General features: G+C 37.7%; 3 protein-coding genes across 7 annotated transcripts in view; 2 read left to right on the top strand and 1 right to left on the bottom strand.

The window, feature by feature from the left end:
- Positions 1–16,791, top strand: part of LOC105836273 (protein HOS4) — a 28,827-nt gene extending 12,036 nt beyond the window's left edge. For 4 of the 5 annotated variants that reach the window (XM_036284089.1, XM_036284086.1, XM_036284078.1 and 1 more), the window contains 9 exons: positions 412–573; positions 2,754–3,132; positions 4,964–5,398; positions 6,723–6,910; positions 11,873–12,002; positions 13,847–13,987; positions 14,970–15,154; positions 15,247–15,458; positions 15,749–16,791. In XM_036284089.1, the coding sequence (XP_036139982.1) occupies positions 439–573; positions 2,754–3,132; positions 4,964–5,398; positions 6,723–6,910; positions 11,873–12,002; positions 13,847–13,987; positions 14,970–15,154; positions 15,247–15,458; positions 15,749–15,872 (1,929 nt within the window). In that variant the 5' untranslated portion in view covers positions 412–438 and the 3' untranslated portion in view covers positions 15,873–16,791. Of the gene's footprint in view, positions 1–307; positions 574–2,753; positions 3,133–4,963; positions 5,399–6,722; positions 6,911–11,872; positions 12,003–13,846; positions 13,988–14,969; positions 15,155–15,246; positions 15,459–15,748 lie in introns of all 5 variants that reach the window. The other variant, XM_036284084.1, reaches the window with a different exon arrangement.
- LOC105836274 (dnaJ homolog subfamily C member 22) lies at positions 16,761–19,678 on the bottom strand. The gene is made up of 5 exons (XM_012680208.3): positions 19,151–19,678; positions 18,728–18,875; positions 17,394–17,758; positions 17,213–17,320; positions 16,761–17,121 (listed from the first exon to the last, which is right to left on the bottom strand). The coding sequence occupies exons 1-5, from the start codon at positions 19,433–19,435 to the stop codon at positions 16,912–16,914; spliced, it is 1,116 nt and encodes a 371-aa protein (XP_012535662.1). The 5' UTR covers positions 19,436–19,678; the 3' UTR covers positions 16,761–16,911.
- A 1,028-nt stretch (positions 19,679–20,706) lies between these two features.
- On the top strand, positions 20,707–24,149 carry LOC105836276 (U2 small nuclear ribonucleoprotein auxiliary factor 35 kDa subunit-related protein 2). The gene is made up of 4 exons (XM_012680210.3): positions 20,707–21,132; positions 21,901–22,202; positions 22,644–23,171; positions 23,407–24,149. The coding sequence occupies exons 1-4, from the start codon at positions 20,875–20,877 to the stop codon at positions 23,735–23,737; spliced, it is 1,419 nt and encodes a 472-aa protein (XP_012535664.2). The 5' UTR covers positions 20,707–20,874; the 3' UTR covers positions 23,738–24,149.
- Positions 24,150–24,555: the final 406 nt, after the last annotated feature.

The raw sequence follows: 24,555 nt of genomic DNA, 5'->3' as shown, positions 1-24,555 counted from the left end.
AAAGAAATGTAGGTTGAAGAAGCGATTCCGACGCGCTCTTCGGCGGAAATCGCGACAGTTCGCGTGACAGGAGAGCCGACTCGGGTTCCCGGTGATAAAAATGAGTGCGTTTTAATTTATATATATCACCGCCCTCCTATAAATCTCGGGACCGGGAAAAGGCTTCTAACGAATGGCTTATCCGTCGGTCCTATTCATACGTATAGAGCGCCCCTCCTCTCTCTTTCTCGTTGAATGTCACGATCTCTTAATCGAGCCTAGAAAACGGGCAGGGAAGGCGAAAGGTAATTTGAAAATAAATCCCTAGCAGTGAGATCGCGGGGGGAGTCCCCCTCCTCGCCGCCGTGAGACCGAGTTATTATCCCGAATCGTAAAGCGCGCACCTTTGCGGATATAGCGCCTCTCTTCCAGCCTACGACGGAGATCCGACCTTCGACGATGGTAGGTGGTCGTAGGGTGAAGCATGCGGCGAGCAATGAAACCACCACCACGTCCATGGTCACCGGCGGCGTTACCAATAGGAGCGACAACAACGTCGTTGTCTCCACTGTACAACCGACCACCACTCAGCAAGTAAGCTCATCTCATTCCCTCCCCCCTCTTCCCTCTCTCTCTCTCTCTCTCTCTCTCTCCCTCCATCTCGTTTCTTCGTCGTGCATCCTCGTTTTCATTACGTCGACGCGCGTATCACGTCGACGACGACGGGTCGGCCGCGCGACGTCTCGCGGCCTCGGGAGAGCGAGAGCGCTAGTCTATCTCTCGCGCGACGCGTGACTCCTCCGCAAAAGTGTTCGTTCCGCGCGCGATATCGGACACTCGCTCTCTCTCTCTCTCGGCCGCGCGCATTCAACGCGCCGCGAAGTTGCGAGCGCGACATTGTTGATTATTCAGCGAGGGGAGGGAAAAAAAAAGAAGAAGAAGAAGAAGCTGTTGACAGGCGCGGACCACGCGCGACGCGCGTATAATAAGGGCACTACGTCGCGGCGGCGTCTTCGAGCGAGGCGGTCCTACATAGATCGCTCCCTAAGTAAAAAGTTGTACCTCGGTTACGGCGAGAACGTTTTGACGTAATGTACGTATATCTTGGGTGCTGCGATTTTCACTTTTTTGATTGTTGTAGAAAATTCTTTCTTACCGCAGTCCTGATAAAATTTAAGCGCGCTCTCCTTATTGGTTGGGAAAGTCATTTAATTTCTTATTCACTCCCGATTCTTATGTGAATTTAAGTAGCTTTGAAAATTTGGAAAGGTAGCATTACAAATTGAATTAAAAGTTTTTATACGCATAAATCCGAATCTGGAATCTGCACAATATATATTTGTATAAACGTACGTTTTGATCCGCTTACACTTGTTTAAAGGTTGTTTACTTAAAACTACAGCACAATATGGTTTCTCACTGCTGCATAAGCTATTATAAGTCAAATTATTCGTTGTTTTGTTCCTTGCTGCTAGTTTCAGAGCCAAAAATTCGGTTATTCGCGACCTAAATTCGTAGTCGTTAATTAAGGAAAAAAAAAAAAAAATCGAGAAGCATGTTTTTAAATTTTGATAACTTTTAGCTGGTATTATGTAGCCCAAACTTTCCTAAGAATAAATTTCTTCGCTTTTTACATAAACATTAATACACAGTTATTACGAAGTTATTAAACTTGAGACGAAAACTTTCCTCTCAAATAACTTATTACGGTTCTGTTGTCTCTGAAAATTAAAAAAAAAAAGATATCGCGCGTTCACTTCGAATTTAATTTTTGAAGTTGCAGCTAATGAAATTTCCAAAGTTCAACCGAAAATGTGTAGAATCTAGATTGAGATTCTCTCGGTAATTATTCTTCGCTATACGATTCACGGGGCTTCCGGGGACACGTGAATTGCGCAACGGGCCCTCTGTACGAAGACGCTAGTGAACTCATAAGGAAAATGCGAGTGTGACTGGCTGTATCGGTGCCGTAATAACGCGCGTGTGTATACGTGCGCACACGAGGCACCGACCGACGCGGGTGCTTAACTGACATATAAATAGCGCGTTTAAAGAGAGCCGGCTAGAACTTTCCCGCGTGTACGTTTCTTGCGGGCGAGCCGACCCGTTCAGGAAGGCGCGAGTCGCTTCTCGAGGAGGATCGCGCGACCGGAGCGGATCCAGCGGATTGGATCGGCCGACGCGTGATCGAGAGCATTTTTCCCCTGTCGTCGTGCGGGAGTGGTAATACGTTAACCGCTCATTTTCGTCGGTCGATCGAAACCGGGTTTCGGTGATGTGAGTGAGTAAATTTGTGATGTGAAACGAACTCGTTCCGTTGACATCGCCTGTGACACGCGCGATTCGTAAATATAGCGTTCATCGTTACGGTGCGAAAAAGCTCCGAGCGAATCAAATTACTTTCGGTGATTCTTTAATAATAATAATAATTAAATTACATAAACATTAGATGTGAGCATTAAGTCGAAATTAACTCTGTCGATTGAATTAACTTACTTCGCTAATTGGAAATTAAAATAGCTTTTCTTCTCGTCAAGATTCACTTCTGCTATTAGATTAAAGGCAAGATTAAAAAAATGTAGAGGTATATTTTTATAAAAATTGAAAACCTCACGTGACAATAAATAGAGACAAAGTTTACGATGGGTGCCGAGTTTACTCTTGGTAATGATTGAGTCGAGAGTTTCCGATCGGGCACCGCGAGCTAGAGATCGATACGTGAATTTCAGGTTTCTCTCTCGAAACTAATTTTCGTCGTTTTGTGCGCCCGGCAGAAAGTCCGACGGATCTTTGAGGAGCAGGCCAGGTGGCAAGAGAGCGGCCCACGCAGTCGCGTGAAATGCACATCGTCGGACGCTGCTTACTGCGTGGTTAACAACTGCAGCATCGCCGTCACTAAGGGCGAACCTGCTCGAAATAACCGCGCCGCGAGTGAAACGACGACGACGACGACCAACGTCACTGGCAAGAGACGAGCGCCGTCGATCGTAAACGGGAGAATACACTCCAAGGAGGAGGCCGCTCGGAGCGGCATCCTCGCCGCAGAGGAGTCGAGGAAGCCGAAGGACGTGTCCAAGGCGAGACCAGGCATCTCAAGGGGCGTCCAACGAGGTATAATCAAGTCCGCTTCCGTGCCGAAGGACTTGAAGGAAGGTACGTTGCATAACTTCTAAACTCATCAAGAAATTATAACGTTGCTTGTTATTTATTAATCTATTCTACAGTCTTTATTTTCTCTTTTATTAGAAAAATAATTGCTATTTTTTGGCAAAAAAAATTCTAGCTGACAAATATTAGTGTTGAAAACTTTTACTAAATGTACATCATTAACCTTTGCGTGAGATTTGTATGATTATTTTTTACGCCAATGTTAATTCTTTGGATATTTTATTGGGCTCCTAAGTATATTTCATAATCAATATTTCTTTTATTCGGTTTGAAAGAAGAAATTATCGGCATCCATTCGTTAGTTGTTCTAAATATGCGCCGAAAACTGCGACAAAATTATTTTCGAAAAGTTAATTTCCTGTACTATCTATATCTCCCTAATGACTAGTTGGCTGCGGAAATGACGACGCTCACGTGATAATTCGTATTTTCGCTCCATTCGCCCCACGGGTTACCGTCGGTGAAACAACAATATCTAATGAAAATCACGTATCTCTAGCATTCGATTAGAATTGCAAATGAAACTGCGAGTTAAACAGAAGCTTTTCACACCGGTCTCAACACTTTTGAACGCGAGACTAAATGGGAACAAAGTTGCTTACCGCATTGTTTAAAAATGTAACAAAAGCGTTCGACTCGAAAACAAATCGAGTTAATTATAGAGACACGTAATCTCTTACCGGAATCCAATAATTCATTTTGAACTAAAAGCGGACACTTCTATTTATATTACCTAATTTTCTGAAAACTCGCGTGTCACGAAGTGTTGTTTCAGTTTAGGCCAAACCTAGAACTCAAATTATAAATAAATGTTAAACTATTAAAATAAGGAAGCCCAGTAATAGAATTATAGCAGAATTAAATAATATTTCTAATTTGATTGTATATAGATTTTCTAGTTTTTGGAATTGCATGTTATTGTTTTTGGTCTTAAAACTCAGCTCTGAAAGTAGTTTTATCAGATAGAACAGATAGATTTTACGGATGTTTAAGAGGAATAATTTAAATTTTATTTTTTTTTTTTTTATAATACTCTGTCAAAAACGTGACAATATTGGCTGATGTCAGCCGTCAGGAAGATTAGTGTAAACATCTTGTATTTTATAACAGTTAAGTTTTAGTATTGTAGGAGTGAAAATTTCTAGTTATTACAATTTGGATTAATTTTTTAAATCAAAATAATTGGCAACTTTATTTTTTTAGCTTTCAAAAAATTGTTATGAGAAATTTCAGATACATAAATTAAAGAAATATGAATTCAAAGATTCACGAGAACCTCCATTAAAATGTTTCATAATCTGTATTTTATTTAATTTTTGTCACACAAAAATTGTCGGCAATTTTCAATTAAAGACAGTAAATGTTAGTTATTTTAAAAATTGAAATTTAATTTAGGATTTTTGTTTGACAATAGGATTGCATTTAATCTTATTTTTCTAACAAAAATAATTGGCAATTGACTTTTAACTCTTTAAAAAATATACTACCTTGAATAATATTAAATAAAAAATGGGAATTTATCTTAAAACTTTCGTTTGACAATAGAACTACCTTAAATTGAATAGTAAAATCATAATTCATAAACGATGATCATTTTAATAATACTGCTAATATCATTAAATACAAAGAAGCTCACGCGATCTGCCCCCCTCCAATCTGGCTATTTGCGCCAAATATTTTATTTTCGCGACAATTCACGACATGGGGTGCGAACGTCCGCGCGCTATTAGACGCATCTATTTAAGCCTGCGACTGTAGCTTGCTGAGGACGTCTTGCAAAGTAACACCGGCCAAATATAGAGCCATGACTCCGCAGGTCTTCCAGTGAGGGAGAGAACGCTGCAACGGGTACCGGAGGAGGGCATCCTGAAAAGATCTTCCGCCTTCCTGGCGAGTTTAACGCATCATCATCCCTCCAGCAAACTCGCCGAGAGGAATTCACCGGACGACGAGTTGGTCAAATTCCTCAGGCCAACGTCGAAGCTCGTCAACGGCTACGAGCCTCGCGGTTCATCATCCTCGAGATATACTGGCCTGAAGGGGTACTTTCTGACGAACGGCGACGAGGGGCTGTGTGCCTTGCGGCCGTCGCCTAGCGTCCAGACATTGTCGACGAGCTTAAAGAAGAAGGGCATTGGAGTGAAGAAATCGGTCTCCTTCAGCTCCGACACCAGCTTTGAGGAGAAACGCGTGCCGTACCGAAAGCCTGCTGTCCACGAAGCCAAAGTTTATCGTAAAGGTGTGCTTCAAGGTAAGCATCACTGATGTTCCCTTAATTTCGCAAATTTTACGTGACATTACTTAGCCTTAAGTATACGAAACACTATACGGAAGAAATTCTGCCGAAGTATCTAGAATTTTATGCTGCAGAAATAAGCAAATATATGAATTAATCGTAAGTAAAGTCGTAAGGTCGTAGCTTACGATTCTAAGCGATTCTAAGAGGTTGAATTACTGTTTTATGTGAATTACAATTAAAAGCAGATTATGATCATAAGCAGTGACAATAAAGCTGTTATATATGTTTTTTATAATATCTGTTTTATTCTTTATCAATTAAACATCGCATATGTGATATATGTATTTATGTTTTGACTCATTATATATATTAATAATAGTGGAAACGTAAAACTCACAAATTGTTGCTTTGCTGACAGCTCTCAGCTAGCCGTAAGATTTACGAGAAATCGTGGATATTTACGAGTATAACATATGATACACATAGAATTACAGATCTCTCATAACTTCTTGTGAATCTTACGAAAACAGGTTACGAGTCTTACGATTCCGTTTGCAGCATTAGCTAGATTTGAAAATAATCTTGTCGAGCGATGAAAATAGCTATGAAGGATGCTCAAGTATAATAATTAATGCTGCAAAATGTTTTGACATTCTAACAATCAATTTGAGCATTCCATATAATTATTTCGATGGTCTAACATAATTGTCTAGATCCACTTTGACCGAAACCTGCACTTCTTTCGGACATGTTCGATACTTTTATTAATTTCCCATGAATATTGTTTAATGAATAAAGATTTGTTCCCTTTTGTTAATTTTCTTGATAAGAGATAAATTATATGCTCTACCTGAAATCCAAAATTACTTGTGCTAACACAACATATTTGCATTATTGCTTTTACGCAAGTGAAGCTTATTTGCCAACAATTTTTTATTGGCGCAAACTTTTCACGTTGACACGTACCACATATTTATTTAGTGCCGACAAATTGATTCCGACGGTCATGACAACACTGATAAGGTGCACCAACTGATAAGAACGAGATGTTTAGATTTCGATAAAATTCTTTTCGTATTGAAACTTGGAGATGCATCTCTGCAGATCAATGCAATTATCTTTTTTATTTTTAAATTTATAGCAAATTTCAAATTTAATAGATTGTGGATTTAAATATGTCAATGTAATCATGAAATTTGAAGTAATTTGCCAATTTTTAAAATGTGATAAATTAGAAAATTAAAATTGCACAAGTCATCTAATAAAACGTATAGTTGATTAGTTTTAAAATGTTAAAAATAATGAGAAAGTTAAAACGGATACAAATTTTACACAGATCACATACGCAAAGAGACGATCAAATCAAAAGTGCCGCCCTCGTGGGAGACACCCTCTGGGGGCCCTACGGCCCTTCTGAGGGCCGCCAGAGAGGCGGACGACACCGGTCTCAAAGAAATTGTTGCGCAGGCTCGAAAAGTAGGCCTGAAAGGTATGGACGTCAACGTGGTCGACAGTAGCGGCAGGGTGAGTATAAAATTTTCTAATTAATTGAATTACTCTCTAATTGCCGTCGCGCTGTGTAATTTAAAAATTGCTTTACAATATTCTCTCTGTGTCGTTCGTTCCTTTTTAAATTTGTATAATGGCATGATACGTTTACACGTGAAAAAAAAAAAGCGTACCTAGGTCGAATTATGAAAAATTTAATAGCGCATAAAAATTTACGGATCGAAGGAAAAAGCTCAAAAAGCGCAGAAAAAAATGTAGAAAATGAAAAACGTACGAAAAACTACGCTGAGATAACAATTTTGCTGAAGGATTTAAAACTTCAACTGTAAATATAGACATAAAAGTAAATTTATTGGACCATTAAAATTATGAAGGACACTCGTGGATATTTAAGCAACGCTGCAAAAAGTTTTGACGTTCTAGCAATTAATTCTAGCATATTATATATATAATTAATTTTCTCATACAAAGCAGAAATAAGTCTTTCTTTTTTTCCAATTATTTTTCAACAGCATCTCTCTCACATGTGTATCGAATGTATTAATACACGGTCAAACAAATCACAATTCTTTTTATACCTTCGGCTTGGTCGGCGTCTCTGATCTTATTACAGATTCTTTCGAAACTGCATCCTCGGAATGAGAGACCGGGCGTTTAGGCGAAATGGCTCACGCTAAATGAATCCGACGGATTGGAAAGTCGGCGATCCGTAATTAACAGCGCGCGATTCGCGATCGATGAAAGTGCAATTAAGGCCGAGTCGCGCGCGACGCGAGGCAGGAAACAAATTTCGCCTTCGAATGGATCTATTTTTAATTCGCCCAGCTGGGATTCCCCGGCGATGCGAGTTTTCGTTCCTCCGCGAGCGTTATGCAAAAATGCATGCAACTACGTACAAGCCTTTGCGAAACGTTCGACGATTGATTGCAGACGGTTGGGGAGTTAACAGCGCCGCGGAGTCTCAATGATCAGCATTTTATTATCGTTTCTCAGGCATACGTTCTGTTCTTTTCGTCGAAGCTCGATAAAATTAGATTAAAAGGGATCAATATATATATATAAAGAATCTTACTAATAAAAAAAAAATATTATTATTATACCTTAAAGAGATAAGGTTTGGTATTATATTCGTATTCGACAATAGTTTAAAATAAAAGTGAACAACATTGTAATTTTTTTTATTGTCTTGTTAAACGTTTTTCTAGAAAGGATCTTCATATTAGAGAATTTCCGGTATGTTTCGTGCTGCTTCGTACTGCGGTGTTAGATCTCGATCAGATAATCGGCGTGACTAGCATGATGGAGAACTTTTCTAATTGCTGACGAAACTCCTATATAATTATACCAGGTTGTTTTCCGGCCAGCCTGCAGATTAGACTTATACGAGGGTTAGAATCGATCCGGACGAAACGGATTCGATTGTCAGTCTGCCGCGGTCGACAAAAAAAATTCCATGCGCTCATGGCGCTTTCATTAGCGCCCACGTACGATCCCCTTGCGCAGAAACGTAGTTTTCATGGAAAAGTACCGAATTGTCGGTGTACATACAGCTCTGCCCGTTTCAGTAGCAAGCCAAGTGTAAAATTGCGTCTCCCTCGAGAGGAGTAAGATTGGTTGCGTTCCGAGGGGAAATGTATGTCCACATATCATATCGCTCTCGGGAAAACACTGGAATTTCCGGCATACATCATCTCTCACTAGATCTCGAATTATTTTCTTTTTTATAATTATTAATTATGTTATTACGTTACGGCATTATGTTAATACATTGTGTATAAAACGTTGTGTATAAAACGCAAAACACTGGTTGTTGTTATTATGTCAAAATTTCTTGATGCATTGAGCATCACGCTTGAACATCCTTTGCAATTACTTTAATAATCTAATAAAGTTATTCTCAGATTTATATATCTATAGTTAAATGTTTAGATACTTTAGCAAAACCGACGAGCTTATTTTATATCAGATTACTTTAAAGAATTTTGTGATAAATTTAACACATTTTACATGTCCGCTCAAATTTTTTTGTCAATTTAACATGAAGCAAATAAATTAAAAAATAACACAAATAATAATATGTTAAAAATTAACATAAAAATTTAACATTTAGTGTCAGGAATTGAAGTTTATATTGACATGTTTAATGTTAAATATAATTAAAATATAATGTTATTTTAACATTTAAACAGTTTAGTTATTTATAGTTTTGATGAAATTCAAATGTTAAATTGACATAGTTTATGTATTAAACACATGGGTGAGAGTCAAACAGTAGAAGACAGCAATCCCTTTATGACTAATATTATAGGAAGAAATATTTATGTCCATTTGACACATAAAATATATAACCGAGGAAACATTATACATTTATATGACATATTTACATATAAATTATGTTATTTAAACTCTTGAAAATAGTATTAACTTAACATACAGAAGTTTAAATAACACAACGACATATGTAAAATTAACACTGTGTTAGAAATTTAACAAAATTTTAACACAACAGACACAAAATCACAAAACTTTTTGTATATTATAAAGACAAAAAGTATTGTCTTTTAATTGAAATATGTGAATGAAAGAAAAATGTAAAATAATTGCTTACAAGTTCATGCGTACGGTTTTAGAAAATGAAAAATCTGAAAGGCAATCGTGCGATAGACGAGTAACAAAATCGTGACGGGAGCTCATGGAGCGATGTGACCAGACACTCTAATTAGCGTCGTCTCGAAGGACACTCACGATACGACAAGTTTAACGTTCCGCGATGACGACTCGCGTTCGTTACCATCGAGCGATTGCGTACGAGGACGCGGACGGCTCCTTCGGAGAAGAATTTGTGCCGTTAGCTTCGCGCTTCGCGTTAATTGAAACCGCGTGATTCGTGTGTCTTAGACACGCGCGCCTTTTCACGACTGGCCGACGTGTTTTCCCCGCAAATCGATTATACGAAAGCACGTATAATCCGCTCGATTCCGCGCTTAGATGCCTGCAACCGCATTCCGCGTATGCGGACGATGTTCGCGTTGCAATTAAAGTCGGATCGCGCGCTCTCGGTCTCTTCTCACTCGCAGATAGAAATGCGGTCGACCTCCGTGAAAACGTTGCGCTGGAAAGGACAGAACCGAGGGAAGCATAATGTAGCTGTCCCGTGTAATCGTGACTGATGATCCCGAGGCTGTCTCCGGTAACATCGTCGCGTTCCAAGGCTTCGCACGTGGAGCAAGAGAGAAAGAGAGAAAGAGAAAGAGAGACGATCGGTACGTTACAGCGCGCGTCGAGAAAATGCGTTCGCGATCGATTGCGCGCGCCGCGAACTTCGATTGTGCGCATCAACCCTGATACTCCGCTGATCGGAGAGATATGCGATTTCCTTAAATGATTCCAGACAAACGCTGGTGATGATTCAGCGAGGCTGTGCATCAAAGAATTCGCGCGAGGTCGACACGCGCTGCGTGCAAAAATAACCCAAGCGTTGTCTCTGTGATGATATGTTGGAAGTGATAAAGTTAATTTCTTATTATTATTATAGTAACAGAGAATCACAGTTAATTTAAGTTCAAATCTCTTAATCTTGAGTTACTTAGACAATTCATAGCTGATGACAAAATTCTCTTTCTTTTCCTCAAGATAAAATATATTTTATATAATTGTATTACTATATCTATATTTATTATACGTGTATTTTTGTATCATTATATTATTTATTTCCAATTTTGTATTTAGAAGAACAGTTTTGTTAAAATATCTAAAAGTTTATTTGTGTGCAGGGTCTGAAAGTTTTATCAATTTTATTAGATTGTTAAAAATAATTATCGCAACACGTTCTCATATTGGTTGAACTAGAAAACTTTTTTGTAGCGTTACTCCTTGGGCTATGGACGCTCTATAATTATTTTTATGGTCCAATAAAATTATTCTTAGATCTACATCTTTGTTTCTTTAAATTCAGAGATGATTTTCAGCAAAAATTGTTTTTTCTGCGCACTGTTTAATCAAGAAAACATTTTTAAAAAATACACACATTCACATGTAAAGTTTTTCGCATATAAAATTCCATCCCGAATTCTGCCCACGGATTATTAATCGCATCCGTTAAGCTGAGCGGGATCTAATAAAAATGTCCGGGAGTGCCAAACATTTCATCGAGAAAAGTACGAAATAGCCGTTTAATCTGTATACGTGTTCTGTTTCATTTAAAACGAACGAAATAGGACGCGCTGTATGTTTGCCGATTTACAATTCGCACGTCGTCTTCAAGGCAAAACGCGCCTCTCCTTCCGAACGTTTGTTGGCATAGACTGTGTTTTAACGTCTGTTTGTATACCGGCGCGCGCTGACGCAAGTAAAGCAATAATGTACGAACGTCAATAGCCACTTAATAAATTGATTCTTAACGGATAGTCCATTGTGCATCTCGATGTCGGCGGTGAGCGGCGGACAATGGCGGAATGAGAACATCTTCCTACGAGATGTCACACTTCCCATACAACAATCGCGATATAAAACGCGATATTTACTCCCCTTTCAACGTATTTACCGCATCGATCGAGTCGGCGCGCTCGACAATAGGGGAAGCGCGGCATTCAAAGATAAATCCGATTAACAACACCTGTTGTTAACGGGGATGTAGCGATTCGAGCACGTGGAGGGATTATTTTCTCGCGAGGAATTTTTAGTCGAACGGAAAATTCCAAATTTAAAATTCGCCTCGTTTTTCGCGTCTAGTGAGTCGGCGTGCGGACTTGGCGGATTGAACCGCCGGCGAAAGTGTGCGTGGTGGAATCGCCCGTGGTGTTTTTTTTTTTTTTCCACGTCACGGTCAAAACGCGTGAAAGAGACATTGGCGAGTCGGGGGAAGGATGGTGGAATAATATTTCGCGCTCGAAAACGCGCGCGAGTTTGCGTAATCGGGCCGAACTGCACGCTTTCGGCGGCGAACTAAACCGGGGGATTATTTGTTTGCCATTGCAGACGGCCATAAGTTACATGGCGGGTAACGGCGCGTCGTCGATGCTCGAGCTGGCGCTCTCTTTCGAAGGCGTGGACCCGAATCTGCCCGACAACGAGGGTAACACGCCGCTCCACTTTGCCGCCCAGGCCGGTGAGTGATCGATTATGTCATGAATATCAAGTTGCGTGGTTCTGCGAGACCGCGATACGCACGATACCGGGAAAGTGTCAGTGACGCGTAATATGCGGAAATCAATCCCGCATTTGATCTCGCAATTTTCCGGAATCCGATTTTCGGAATGTTTGGTAAACAAAACCGTATAACGTGGCACAATCAGAAATCCTAACGGCACAATAATATCGCTGCAAATGTTGCCGCATTAAATATATCGTGTTCGTGTTCGTATATCTTTGCACGTTCATTTTCTATCAACATAGATTAACTTTAATTGGTTTAATTCACAGCCATAGTAAGGATAGACTGTGCGTAAGACCTGAGGATCATGTAGAAAGAGACAGAAGAGAGTTATATAATAATAAGAGAGAGAAGAGGAAATTGCGTGAATTAGAGAAAGAAAGACGTACAGCAACTGCTTTCTGTTTCTTTCTCTGCTTCTGTTTCTGACATTAAACACTCTCTATTCTTACAATGTTTATAGTTTAACGTACTTAATTTTTTCTTAAGAATCGAAAAAATAAAGAATAAGTTAAATTGAAATTCAAGATAATCTGCATTGGTACAAGTAAATTACATTAGGTCAAAATTTATAATAAAATATTTTTAAGAAATATTCTTCTTTATCGCTGTAAAATATCACTGTCTATAATTATAACGAAAACAATTCCGAAGATTCCAAAGATGAATCTGAATGCAAGAATAGAATAGCTGCGTTTATTCATAGAGAAAGTGACAAGAATAAGTGTTGCATCAATCGTACGCGAAAACGTAGCGGTGAGTAGGCGTCAAAGGTGTGCTTCTGTTTCTGTAGGAATCCTGAAAATGTGCTCGTTCCGAAGTGGTTTAAAACATAATTTATCCCGGGGTGTTTACCTTTGCCTCTTTTCCGCCACGTAATCATTCTCTTCTCATTCTTCAGTAGGTATAGTAAATGACCACGTGGCTATAAAATAATTGTATACATCCGCATTCGCAGTCGCGGATTGGCATAAAAGAACGTGATGTTTAAAGCTAAAAAAAAAAAAAGAGAAAATTAATTGCCGTGTTAAAAGCAAATGATTACGTTGTTTCTTCCTTTTCACATTTCGCAATGTTAATTTTTTTCAATTATTTAATGCTTTATTATTAATGTTTTAGCGTAGTAAATTACTTTATAATTTTACAATGTAACCTGACCATTTATTTGTCCGTCCGTCCGTCTGCAACACTTCTCAGATGCTAACTTTTCCAAATTTTGTTTTCGCCAATAGGTACTCAAAGACCTTAACTTCATCGAGGTGAAATACAAGTTAAATTAGTCGATTGTAAGGAGATCAAAGTTTAAGATCAATGAAATTTTTTCAATTCCTATGTTTTGTGCTACTTGCAAAAGGTTTGTTTTATATACATTTTGCTCAATATAGGGTAGAAAAATATGATACATTAATTCGGAAATTCGCGGAAAACTCGTTCAAGAAACGACGACTTATTCAATCAGAATCTCTTATTTGTCAAATGCAAATGACCTGGGAAACTTTACAATTCCGTTACATTTTTACGCAAGTGGGAATTATGTATGTAGAAGAAAATCGCGATCTTGAGTCTAATACCAAATCTGCCGGTGGAGTTTTCGCGCCGGCATTGGAAGATCCCATCGCGTCATACAATCGCCAAAAATAGCGGGAACTCGCGCAAGAAACGCGCAACCCCGCGATGACGCGTGCCGAAAAACGTTCCGAGCCAAAACACCGCCCCGATTATGAAATAAACGAGGGCGTGCGAGGAAAATCAGCATCGATGATGTCAGTACATGTTCTCTGTTACGTATCTGTGGACAGGACAAACCGAATGCCTCAACATCCTTCTGGAGAGGTGTCCGGACATCGAGGTGGACGCCAGAAACACCTTGGGCTTCACCCCGCTCATGAAGGCCGCCCTTCAAGGTAGAACCAAGTGCGCGAAGATTCTCCTGTTTGCCGGTGAGCAAGTCTTAATTAATTAATGTGTAATTCTAATTTAGTCTGTCAAGGAAATACATTTTTCAAGTGCTGTTTGTTGTAAAAGGTAATTCGCATTTGTAGTCACAAAAAGTACCAAACTTTAGGTTTGAACAGCTTTTAGGAATTTCAGAAATTAATAATAAATGTAACAATTTTAAAATTATTGGATTGGTTCATTATTTGATAGATCTCAGGAAGAGAAAAAAAATTAAGTTATTTTGTAATATTTCGAGCCTAATTACTTTTTTCTCATGCACGTAAGTAGAATTCGAATTAATAGGTCGTTTGACAAATTGGTTAATGCCATTGTCCACTGCACTGTTAAGGTGGTGATGAAAATATATTAATCCATATTGCATTACATGCATTATAAACATTTGGAAAAGTCGATTGAGTCTGAAATATTGTAAAAAAACACTTTGCTTTTTTCTTCCTTTTTCCGATATTTATTATCTGTTAGGTGATTAAACGAGAGATTTGATAACTTTAACTTTTATTTATTATTAATCTCTGAAAAAATTAAAAAATGTTTGAAATTAGGGTTTGAGATTCTTAATACAGCCACGAAGAACTACCTATTGCAACAAAGCGCATTTTCACTTCAAATTCTTATAAGTAATAAATCTCTGTAAGCCTACATACAAATAGTTTAATACAATATAATTTTAACTAATTTTAATTTACTTTAAATAATAATTTATAAGATAATACGTTCATAGAGAGTCAAGCCATAAGCAAGTAGTTTAACATAATTTTTTATTAACCCAAATTTAACTTTGAATAAAATAATCTATAAGACAATAGATTTATAATATTTGATTAATAAATACATGGAATATTTCAGCATCGCACAGAATTAATACAATTACGGAAGGTCATAAAATTTTAACAATTTATAAAATAAATTTTGTCACCCCACGTAGCTTGAGGGTTATATTCGCAAAGGGAATGATTTTCTTAGGTGCAAATCCTACATTGCGCGATCACGGTAGGGGGCTAAGGGCGGAACAGTGGGCGAGGTTTTGCGGCAGGTACGCGTGTGCCGAGATGATCGAGAGATTCGCGAGACATCGGCTGTTGGAGAGAACGACGTCCTGCCGTTGGGGCAGCGAGCCCGAGCTGGCTGCGAAAGTGCTGCAAGGCAAGGTACGTGTGACACGATACACCGAGCCTCCTCCCCCTAATCGGATCACTTTCCGTTCGAAAGACGTAAATCCTACGCAAACTGTATATGCCAGGTGACGCCTATACCTCCGACGCCTCTGCCGCAATCCTCGGGATTGAAGTCGAAAATAAGAAAAGTCTTCCGCACCACCTCCAGCCCCGATCGAACCTTCTCGCTGGTGTCGCAACTCACCAGCGCGGCCCTCTGCGCGAGCAGTCCGGCTCTGCCGAAGCCGTCACCCGTTGTGAAAAGCCTTCTGCGGCCGTTGAGCGTACCCCAGTTAAGGTACGACGTCAGGGAAACTTGAAACTCTCTCCTCATCCTTGCCGATCGATACTTTATAATCACATTTTTTTTTTTACGATCGCAAACTTTACAGTACTTTCGAAACTTAAGACATTTATTAATTAATTACGAGCAGCTTAAAAAAAAAAAATAAATAAATACGTCAATTAAAATATTAACTTTGGATCTCTTCTTTAAGTTACGCTAAATGAATATTTTCGTTGTAGGCTAAATGTGAGTTAAAGACGGGGAAAATAAGAGCTGCTATTGTTTTTTTTTTTTTCTTTCAGGGTGACGTTGGTCTCACAGCAAGACTTCCTGGAGAAGACTTCCGAGAAATGCGGGACAAATTTCACAGACAAGATCGAGAACTCCATCCCGAAGCCGCCACGCTCGAAGAAGAAGAGCAAGTAGTCGAACGTATGGTTTTAGCGGTCACGATCACGGGCCGCGTTTTATCGCCCGCTTCGCATTTGAATACACGCGGAGGGGCAGGATTACTCGAGTGCTGCCTGCAGACGCAAAGCAGCCGAGACGGACAGAGTGTTTCGCGGTATATTACGTTATCGTTTACGTGTTATCCGATTCCGCTGTTGCCTGCGGCCGATCGTCCCGCCCGATGCCGCGGTCCCTCAAGTAGGTCGTAGGTTGTTCGTTTTTACCTCGCCAAGAAATATTAGCGATGCATTTCTCTCCCGGGGAGGAACGTTCGCGGCGATCGGGGAGGCGGGGGAAGGGGGAGGGATAGGAGGGGAAGAGAGAACCTTCGCGAAACCCGATCGCTCCCGATAAATCACGGGATTTCCACGGTCCACGGCTGCCGTTCAAGTGTTGTCATGTTTACGGCACGTGTACCCCGAGATTGTTTTCGATGTAAACCGCCGCTGCAGCCGGACGCATAAACATTCGGGACGGTCGAATCTTATTTTTAGTTTAGACTCGTAATGGATTGTACGACGTGGCGAAACGGGGCGCGGCGCGCGGGGGCACAGTTTACAAAATCCAATCAGCTTTACACGGGGGGGGGAGATCGCAAAATCATGATCACGTGATATATCTGGGAGAGATCGTTACGTCCCTCGCCGCCGCGATAAATGGAAGTTTCTCGATTTTGTTTCGGGAACGCCGTGTGTGACGCCGGAGCGAAGCCTCAGGGGTTTTTACCGATTAAAGCGTTGAGGATGATCGAACGGACCTGCGTGCGATCGACGCGTTTTGCAGGTCCCTCCCTAACTTATAAATCTTATAATATACACGCGTTTTACGTACAAGATTTTATATCGATGCAGTTACTGTCAGAGATGATTGTTTAAATAAATGTCTTATTAATCAACCACGTGTCATTTTGATTATGGACGGTTGAGAATACGGAGATCGGCGTACATTTGGAGATTCTTTCGTCGGTTTGTCCCGTTGTTCTTTATTGACCCCCTCGAGTCAAAGCACGCACGGCTCAGTCATCGGAACGGCGATTCCGTCGTTTCCGGCGATTCTTGGCCTGGGACAGGATCTCGTACGCCTGCTGAATCTCCATGAACTTTTCCTGAGCAGCGTGCCTTTCCTCCTCCGAACCTTTAATCTTGTCGGGATGATTGTCCCTGGACAGAGTTCTCCATCGCGCTGTGACTTCGTTCTGGGAAGCGGTTTGCGAGAGGCCTAGAACCTGCGGAGGACGGGGAAGCGTTTGTTCAGTCCACGTGTTTTTTCTACGTAAATTTAAACCTATTAATTGAATTTTGAAGCGGCAGCCTGACCTTGTAGGCGTTTATCTCGCCTCGAGGATCCGTAAGGTCCACTAGCTGTGCCCACGTTGCCCAAAAACCTTGGTGCTTCGTCTGGTGCCACGTGGCCTCCAGACTCGCCTGTAACAACGAAGGCGTATGAAGAAGGTTTTCTTTTCAAAATTCTTGATATTCGACGTCATCGTAGACCCACCTTGAATTCCGTCCAGATAGGCGAGGTGAGGAAGTGCTGCACCGCCTCCGATAACTTAATCTCCTCGCCCTCGCTATCCGTGATAACTGCGTTGAAGTACAGGTAGCTGCTGATCACGGCGAGGAAAACCATGACCCCTAAGCTCAAATACGCCATTCTTCGAACGAAGCTCCTCTTCTTTCTCGGTTTCAGCCGCCATTGCTTGCTGAAGGTGTCGAAGGCCAGGCTCGAGACAACCACCATGAGAAAGATCCACATGGTGTCGTCGCCGATGTAATACAAGGTCGGATAACATAAATACGCTGCGACAAGCGCTATCCATATTGAACCCTGTTCTCTCCCGATGTTCCCGACCATCCATACACCTTTGGAAGTATTAATACTAAGTAAAGGTTTTTGTTTCAAAAGCAAAATATTTTTATGTTATAATTATTTGTGTACATAATCTATTATTGTATAAGATATAAATTAATTATATTATATTACTATGAGTTCGCCGCTCTTTTATACATGACACATTATTAGTTATTTTTATATATAAATTTAGTTTATATTATATATGAATATAATCAATAATATTTATAAATAATAATAGATTATATGTTTATGAATTTGTATAAGGAGACTATACTTTTTATAAATTCAAAAATGTTTACGATTTGTTCGTATATCACGAAAAGTTAAGTCACTCGATGAGAAAAAAATCGTAGAAGAATTTTTTTTAATGTATTTTAAAAAGGAAAGCTATAGTTCAAAGTTTAAGAAATTTACAGAAAAAAGAAAAAATAGAAAAACTTTCTGCAATATTTTCAGTACGCAAAACTTTAAAATTTTTTAAAAATATTGTTAAATTTCATTTTTCATAAAATGAGAGAAAATCGCAATTATTATCGAATTTATAAACAATAAATAATAAATATATATAAAAATTCTGACATTTATTTAATTATGTATTTTAAATATTTTCCTTATTATATAATATTATCTATAGTAACATAATTATCACATTATTAATATTTTATTAATAATATAAAGAAAAATCAATTTTTTATGCAAAATGGCTTTTATTAAAATTGAAAAGAGGCTAATATTTTTTATAATAAAGCTTGTCAAAAAGCAGATTGAAAAAGATTTAGCGTCAGGCTTTTCCACAGCTTGTTTCATTTATCATGTTTTAATTAGCGATACACGTCACATATTGTGACCTTAAACATTATCGTTCGAAGAAAACTAACTTTTAACAAGCGCGCGATAAAGTAACGCGAGTCATAAGAATTAAAGTTCGATTACTTTTTTTTTTTTTTTTTTTTTTTTTGTTATAATACAAATCTTACCTAGTGCAACCACGACCGGTATTAGAAGCAGAAGGTGCCTGAAATTAATACCGTATATCTCTTCCTGCGGGATCGCGCTGTTGAACAGCTCGGCCCATAAGTAGGCGACCGCGGTTTCCGCCGCGAATCGCACCGCGGAAAACGGCGGCTGCAAAATAATTAATCCGATTTTGTTCGGTTCTACAAAACAAATTGCATTTATTTCGCCAACGTTCCCTTGCACTTTCAACATCCCCGCTGTGTCAGCGAATAATTTACAGTTCAATATTTACGTACGGATCATACCAAGCGCAACGTCATCAATTTCTTCGAACGCGAAACAAGTCGCAATAAGCGAGGCTTGGTGCTAATAAATGTATTTCAAGACTAGAAACGTCAATCGCTTGTCTATAGACACTAAACACGCGCTGAAAATTTATTTACCTTTCCGTTGGCCCTGACTTTTCGCTTAAATTTCTCGACGAACGCCGGATCGTCATTTGCATCGGCCACGTACGCAGGTATCATGTAAATGTCCCTGAGATAGCCGCAGCCCACGTAACCGCCGAATGTCGTGATGTACACGAAAGCCTGATCGTCCCTGCCGAGGTACACATGATGCGCTCCGACGAGTCCGCCGAACAGCCAGAAAATATAAGCGCACAACTTACTCTTCTTCGTGTCTTTGTGTTCCTTATCGTTCAGTCCATTTCTTTCCACTTTTTCCATGTTACCTTCGGAAGCAACGGGTCGTGAACTATTTCATTTTGATTCACCGTCAATTGATCGCGCGGATCCACGACTGCTTGTCGTAGATTCTGAAGCCGCGTGCGAAGGAATACGTGTTCTACAGCGTTATCGCTGTCTACGCATGTTCATCAGTCAAATACTAATTTACACGCGACGGTTCCTTACTGTTTTCGAATTCAAGGTATACCTGTCTGTGGTATAACGTGGAATGACGGTCGTGGTTCCACTACACCGGTTTCTGGTTCAACGTTCCATCAGCGTACGTGTAACGGTATCGATTCAGGAACGTAACAAGCAGAAGTATGAATATTCCTAGCAAGGAAATTATATGCTAATTCAACAATTGCAGGATGGAGAACCTACACGTAAATTTGGTATAAATTTTTATTAATTTAAAACTTACAAATGTATTATTAATAAATAAAACAATATTTGTTATACAATATTATTTAATTGCAGTGTTATATGTGCTTTAAACAATTTTTTACAAATGCTTAAGATGTCGAACTCGCCAATCACCGGTACAATTAAATTATTTATGGCATAAGAAATTAATAACAGATAAACCTTTTTTATAATGTTTTAAAATTCTGTTTTAACGCAGAAATTATTCGTTTGTCAAACATTTTTGTTATGTATGATTAGACAATTTAGTTGCATTTGTTTTCAAACGTGTTAATTGATTTGTGAGTTCTTTCCGCAAGTTCTATATAATGGACATTGTCAACAAAAACGACATGTATTATTTTCATAAAGTATCAACTAGTTTCGTAACATTACATCATACTTGCAAAAATTGTGATTATTGACAATAAAATATTTTTTGTTAGTTTTTTAAATTAAAGCTTTATATATAAATTTATTTGAATTGGAAATTTCAATTCAAGAATAGTCATGGTGACGCCATCTCTTGGTAAGACTGTAAACTATTATTGAATGATTCGCAAATGGTAAATCTTCATTTTTAAATAACTATAAAAGTCGTTTTATATTTAATAACGCAGGTAATATAATTGATACACATATATAATCAAATAATTGACATCAATGCATAACAACGTATGTTTTAACGAATTGTAAATTTATCCTTAATAAAATTAACAAAAAAATAATCTCTACAATACAAAATTAATACAAAATATAACATTCGGTGTTGCACCAATTGCACCAAGTGTTAACATCATAAGTAATATTCTATGGTTATAGCTCCCTTACAATCTGCATCCTTCTACTTTAGAATTTTGTATACCGACGATCACGCAGTCACATTGCTGTGAGTATCGGAGATCAATATGGCGCCGGACTCGTCATACACCGATGTTAAAGGACGGCTGTTGGTTCGTTTTAACGTGATTATCTTTTGGTGTTTGTTCGTTGACCGTACTTATCGCTGCTCCTGAAAATGCGCCGTCCTGAGAATGGAAGGAAGTCGCCCACAGTCGACAAAGCTCAGTCATAAGGAGTGGCGCCGCATTGCGAAGAGGGAACGTCGCAGGCGTATACGACGGACAATCGCGCAAGAACGTGATGCCAATGAACAACGTTTGAGGGCAGCACTGAAAGGCAATATGGCATATTTAAAATTTAGCGCGGAGGAAGAGCAACAAAAGAAGAACGAAAAAGCACAAGAAGAAAGGGAACGTGCGGAACGAGAGAAACTCTGGCTTGAAGAAGAAGTAAATATATAATTATTTCACAATTTTTCGCATTTTTTTTGCATATTTTGAAAATTTTTTAATTGGTTTTTAATTCTCTTCCATAATTTATTTAGATTCAATCTCTAATATTTTGATAATAAAAATTATATTGTAATAAAGTTTACTTAGAAAATGTAATAAATATTTATTTGCATATTTTAGAACGTTAGCTTAAAGAAAATATAGCATATTTTTATACAATAACATAAATGCCCAATAATTAATTGTCAATATAATATTGATTATGCTTGATTGTTATTTGAATTGTAAAATTACGTCGAATTAATAAAACATTAATTTTTTTGAAATGTTGAAATAATAAAAGATAAATAAACGAGCTTAATCAACTAGTTAGCAATTGTTCTCTTCGCCTAAACGAGCTTAACTTTATCTATATATTTAATATAAGGTAATTTATATTTATAAAATAAATGTAGTATCAGATAATTTGTATTTGTAACTTGGTTGACAGGTGATAAAAGAAAAACAACGTTTAAGTGTTTTTTAGCATAATAATCTGTTTTTTTATCTTATTAAAAATATGAAAAAGCATATCAGTTATATATTTAATTTTATTATGTCCAAATTATTTTGCTTTTTAAATTATTTTTCTCTTTTGTGAACAATTATACACTTAGAAAATATTATTTATATAGATATCATAAGAATAATTTTTGCATGCGAATTTGAAATAAATTATTAAGTTCGTAATTAGAATAATTAGCTACTTATCTTTTAATTATCCAGAGAAGAGCACATGAAAAATGGCAAGTTCTTCAAGAACAAAAAGCGAAGGCGGAGCAGGAGAAGCTTGAGCAAGAGATGAAGGTTCGCGAGGAACTCGAAACGATACGTATAGAATTATTGAAGAAAAAAGAGGAAGAACAGAAAAAACGTGAGGAGCGACTTCGTAAGCAAGAACAATTGGAGAAAGATATTAACGATTACATCGATAACGGAGCGAAAACACCCGAAGCTTTGCGTCAAATCATTGAAACTCAGTCTACCAAGGAACTCTGCCCATTTTTTACGAAAACGGGTGCTTGCCGGTTGGTACAAGTAGAGATATTTATGATATACGATAACAATATGTTTGTTAATCATTTATAACAAAATCAAGACACACGTCTTGATAAATATCAAGTGAATGAACAATGTGAAACCGTTTTGTATTATTAATAAATTCTTAATATGTTATATTAAAGTGATATGTTATATATTATATTGAAGAATACCGTATAATTTTTTACAAGGTTTTAAAAATGTTTGAAGTTATTAAAAACTTTGCTTAAAATTAATTATATTAAGTTAAACTAAAATTGAATTAGATTATAAAATTGAAATAAATTGAGGTTTAGGATTGGCATAGTTTATTCAAAATTTAGAACTATTTTTACTTAAACTGAATATTCAGTCTCGGTTAAAATTGAACATTAATTTTTATTTTTAAAACCCGTATGTTTATTTTAATTGATTTTTAATATTTTCAGGTTTGGAAATGCGTGTTCCAAAAATCATCGTAAAGTAATCCTCAGCAATGTGATCTTGATACCCGGATTTTATTCACATTTTTCCCTTGAACATAACTCGGCAGAATATGACACTGACGTGGCACTTGAGTACGAAAATTCAGAAACGTGGCAACACTTTTCCGAGTTTTTCGAGGATGTAACAACTGAACTAGAGTCGTTCGGCAAGATTAAGGTTGTTAAATGTTGCTGCAACATGGAAGTTCATTTGCGCGGTAATATGTATATTGAGTATTATACGGAGAGAGAAGCGGCTAAGGCGTGGAGGAATCTGAAGGGACGTTGGTACGGCGGTAAGCGACTCCACTGTGAATTCGTCAGTCTGCCATCCTGGGGTGGTGCTATCTGCGGCATAACCAAGTGTCCTAAGGGCAGTAAGTACTGCAATTTTCTTCACACCTTTAGAAATCCACGCAACAAGTATGATATTAGAAAACCCCAACGCCCAAAGGACAAAGATTCGAATAACAGCAGACGAAGCGAACACAGGTTTGTATTATTTTTTCTGTATATCAAAATTATACAGATAAAAATTTTTGCTTTATTACTTGATCTTTAGCATAAAGATAAGATTGTTTTGCTGATAGAGTTTTTCTAATTTAACGTGATGCAAAATAATAACTACGCAAAAGATAATGTAAACGTGTATGGCACAATAAAGCAAATTAAAAAATAAATTAAATAAAATTTAATTTTTTAATTTTTTTTTAAATTTGTTTACTAGAAGTAAATCTAAATGGGAAGAATCCGATCGAGATGATGGCGAAAAAGATCGTAACTGGAGATGGTCCGAGACGCCCGAGATTGAATTGAGTTACATTAAAGATTCAGAGATGAAACATCATTCTACGAAAATGGAACAGTTGGAAAGATTGTCACGCGATCGAAGACAGAGGAGGAATTCAAAATCAAAAAGTCCAAGAACCAAAACACTATCTAAGGAACATCATCATTTGGATCGTAAAAGAGCCCGCAACGAAGACCAAAATAAAAAAGGTGCATCCGATGGTCGTTCTTCTAAAAAGCGTAAAAAGAAATCTGAAGAAGAAAGATGAGCCACACGAAAAATTATTAGAAATGTTTGAAGATATTGGGAAAGAAATTAAGGAAACATAGATCCGAAAGAAATAAATATCTAAAGAAGTCGAAGAAGATAAAATCCAAAGCTTATACAGGCTGTTAAGATGCGTTCAAGTGATCTTAATGTACTTGTAATATAAAACGAAGAGATAATTTTATTGAGCGACTTATGCGGTAACGACGATTAAACAAATAAAAGGATAATTTTTTAATTTAATGCTTTCAATTTTAGTGACAAACTATTTTTTTAAATAATTAAATAATAAAATAATATTGCGTGATTGTATTTGTACAATTGTATTAAGTAAACTGACTCAGTTCCATATGTCTGCAAGAATGTGATATTTATACAAATAAAGTACATTATCTTAGTGTTGTTATTCGAAATATCTGTACTTTTATTAATTATTTTTGTTAATACCTAATCAATGCATGTTTTTTAATTTGAAGTACAATATTGCAGAAAGTTTTCAATTACATAGTTGAATGAAAAGTAATCTTTAGTTTCTAATGTGCCATATTGATATTTCATCATTAAATTCATTAACATCGAGAATATTTTAAATACAACTTGCATATAATAAAAGAATATACATATAGACCAACGTATAAAAACACAATTAAGTAATAAATATAAAAAGCCAATTAAAGATAAACTTTATTTGTCACAGCTGGATTTTATGGCTGATATTGCTTGATTTTATATTTCTTCTTTTTCAAGTTCATTAAACTTATCAATATTATCGTGATATTACTATTGTTGTTCAACTTAACTGTGTTTTAAGTCAGAAAA

Source organism: Monomorium pharaonis, chromosome 1 (assembly GCF_013373865.1).
Source record: "Monomorium pharaonis isolate MP-MQ-018 chromosome 1, ASM1337386v2, whole genome shotgun sequence".
Taxonomy (NCBI): Eukaryota; Metazoa; Arthropoda; class Insecta; order Hymenoptera; family Formicidae; genus Monomorium; species Monomorium pharaonis.
Note: the sequence above shows the minus strand (reverse complement) of the source record. Positions and strands in the feature narration are given on the sequence as shown.

Bases quoted from the DNA above. Each gene is read 5' to 3' on its own strand.
- LOC105836274 (XM_012680208.3), bottom strand. From the start codon at position 19,435: ATGGAAAAAGTGGAAAGAAATGGACTGAACGATAAGGAACACAAAGAC. The intron at 17,759-18,727 runs GTAAGATTTGTA...ATACTTCCAAAG, and splicing joins ACCGGTCGTGGTTGCACTAG to GTGTATGGATGGTCGGGAAC. The intron at 17,122-17,212 runs GTCAGGCTGCCG...CGTCCTCCGCAG, and splicing joins GCGAGATAAACGCCTACAAG to GTTCTAGGCCTCTCGCAAAC.
- LOC105836276 (XM_012680210.3), top strand. From the start codon at position 20,875: ATGGAAGGAAGTCGCCCACAGTCGACAAAGCTCAGTCATAAGGAGTGG. The intron at 21,133-21,900 runs GTAAATATATAA...TTAATTATCCAG, and splicing joins AACTCTGGCTTGAAGAAGAA to AGAAGAGCACATGAAAAATG. The intron at 23,172-23,406 runs GTTTGTATTATT...TTTGTTTACTAG, and splicing joins AGCAGACGAAGCGAACACAG to AAGTAAATCTAAATGGGAAG.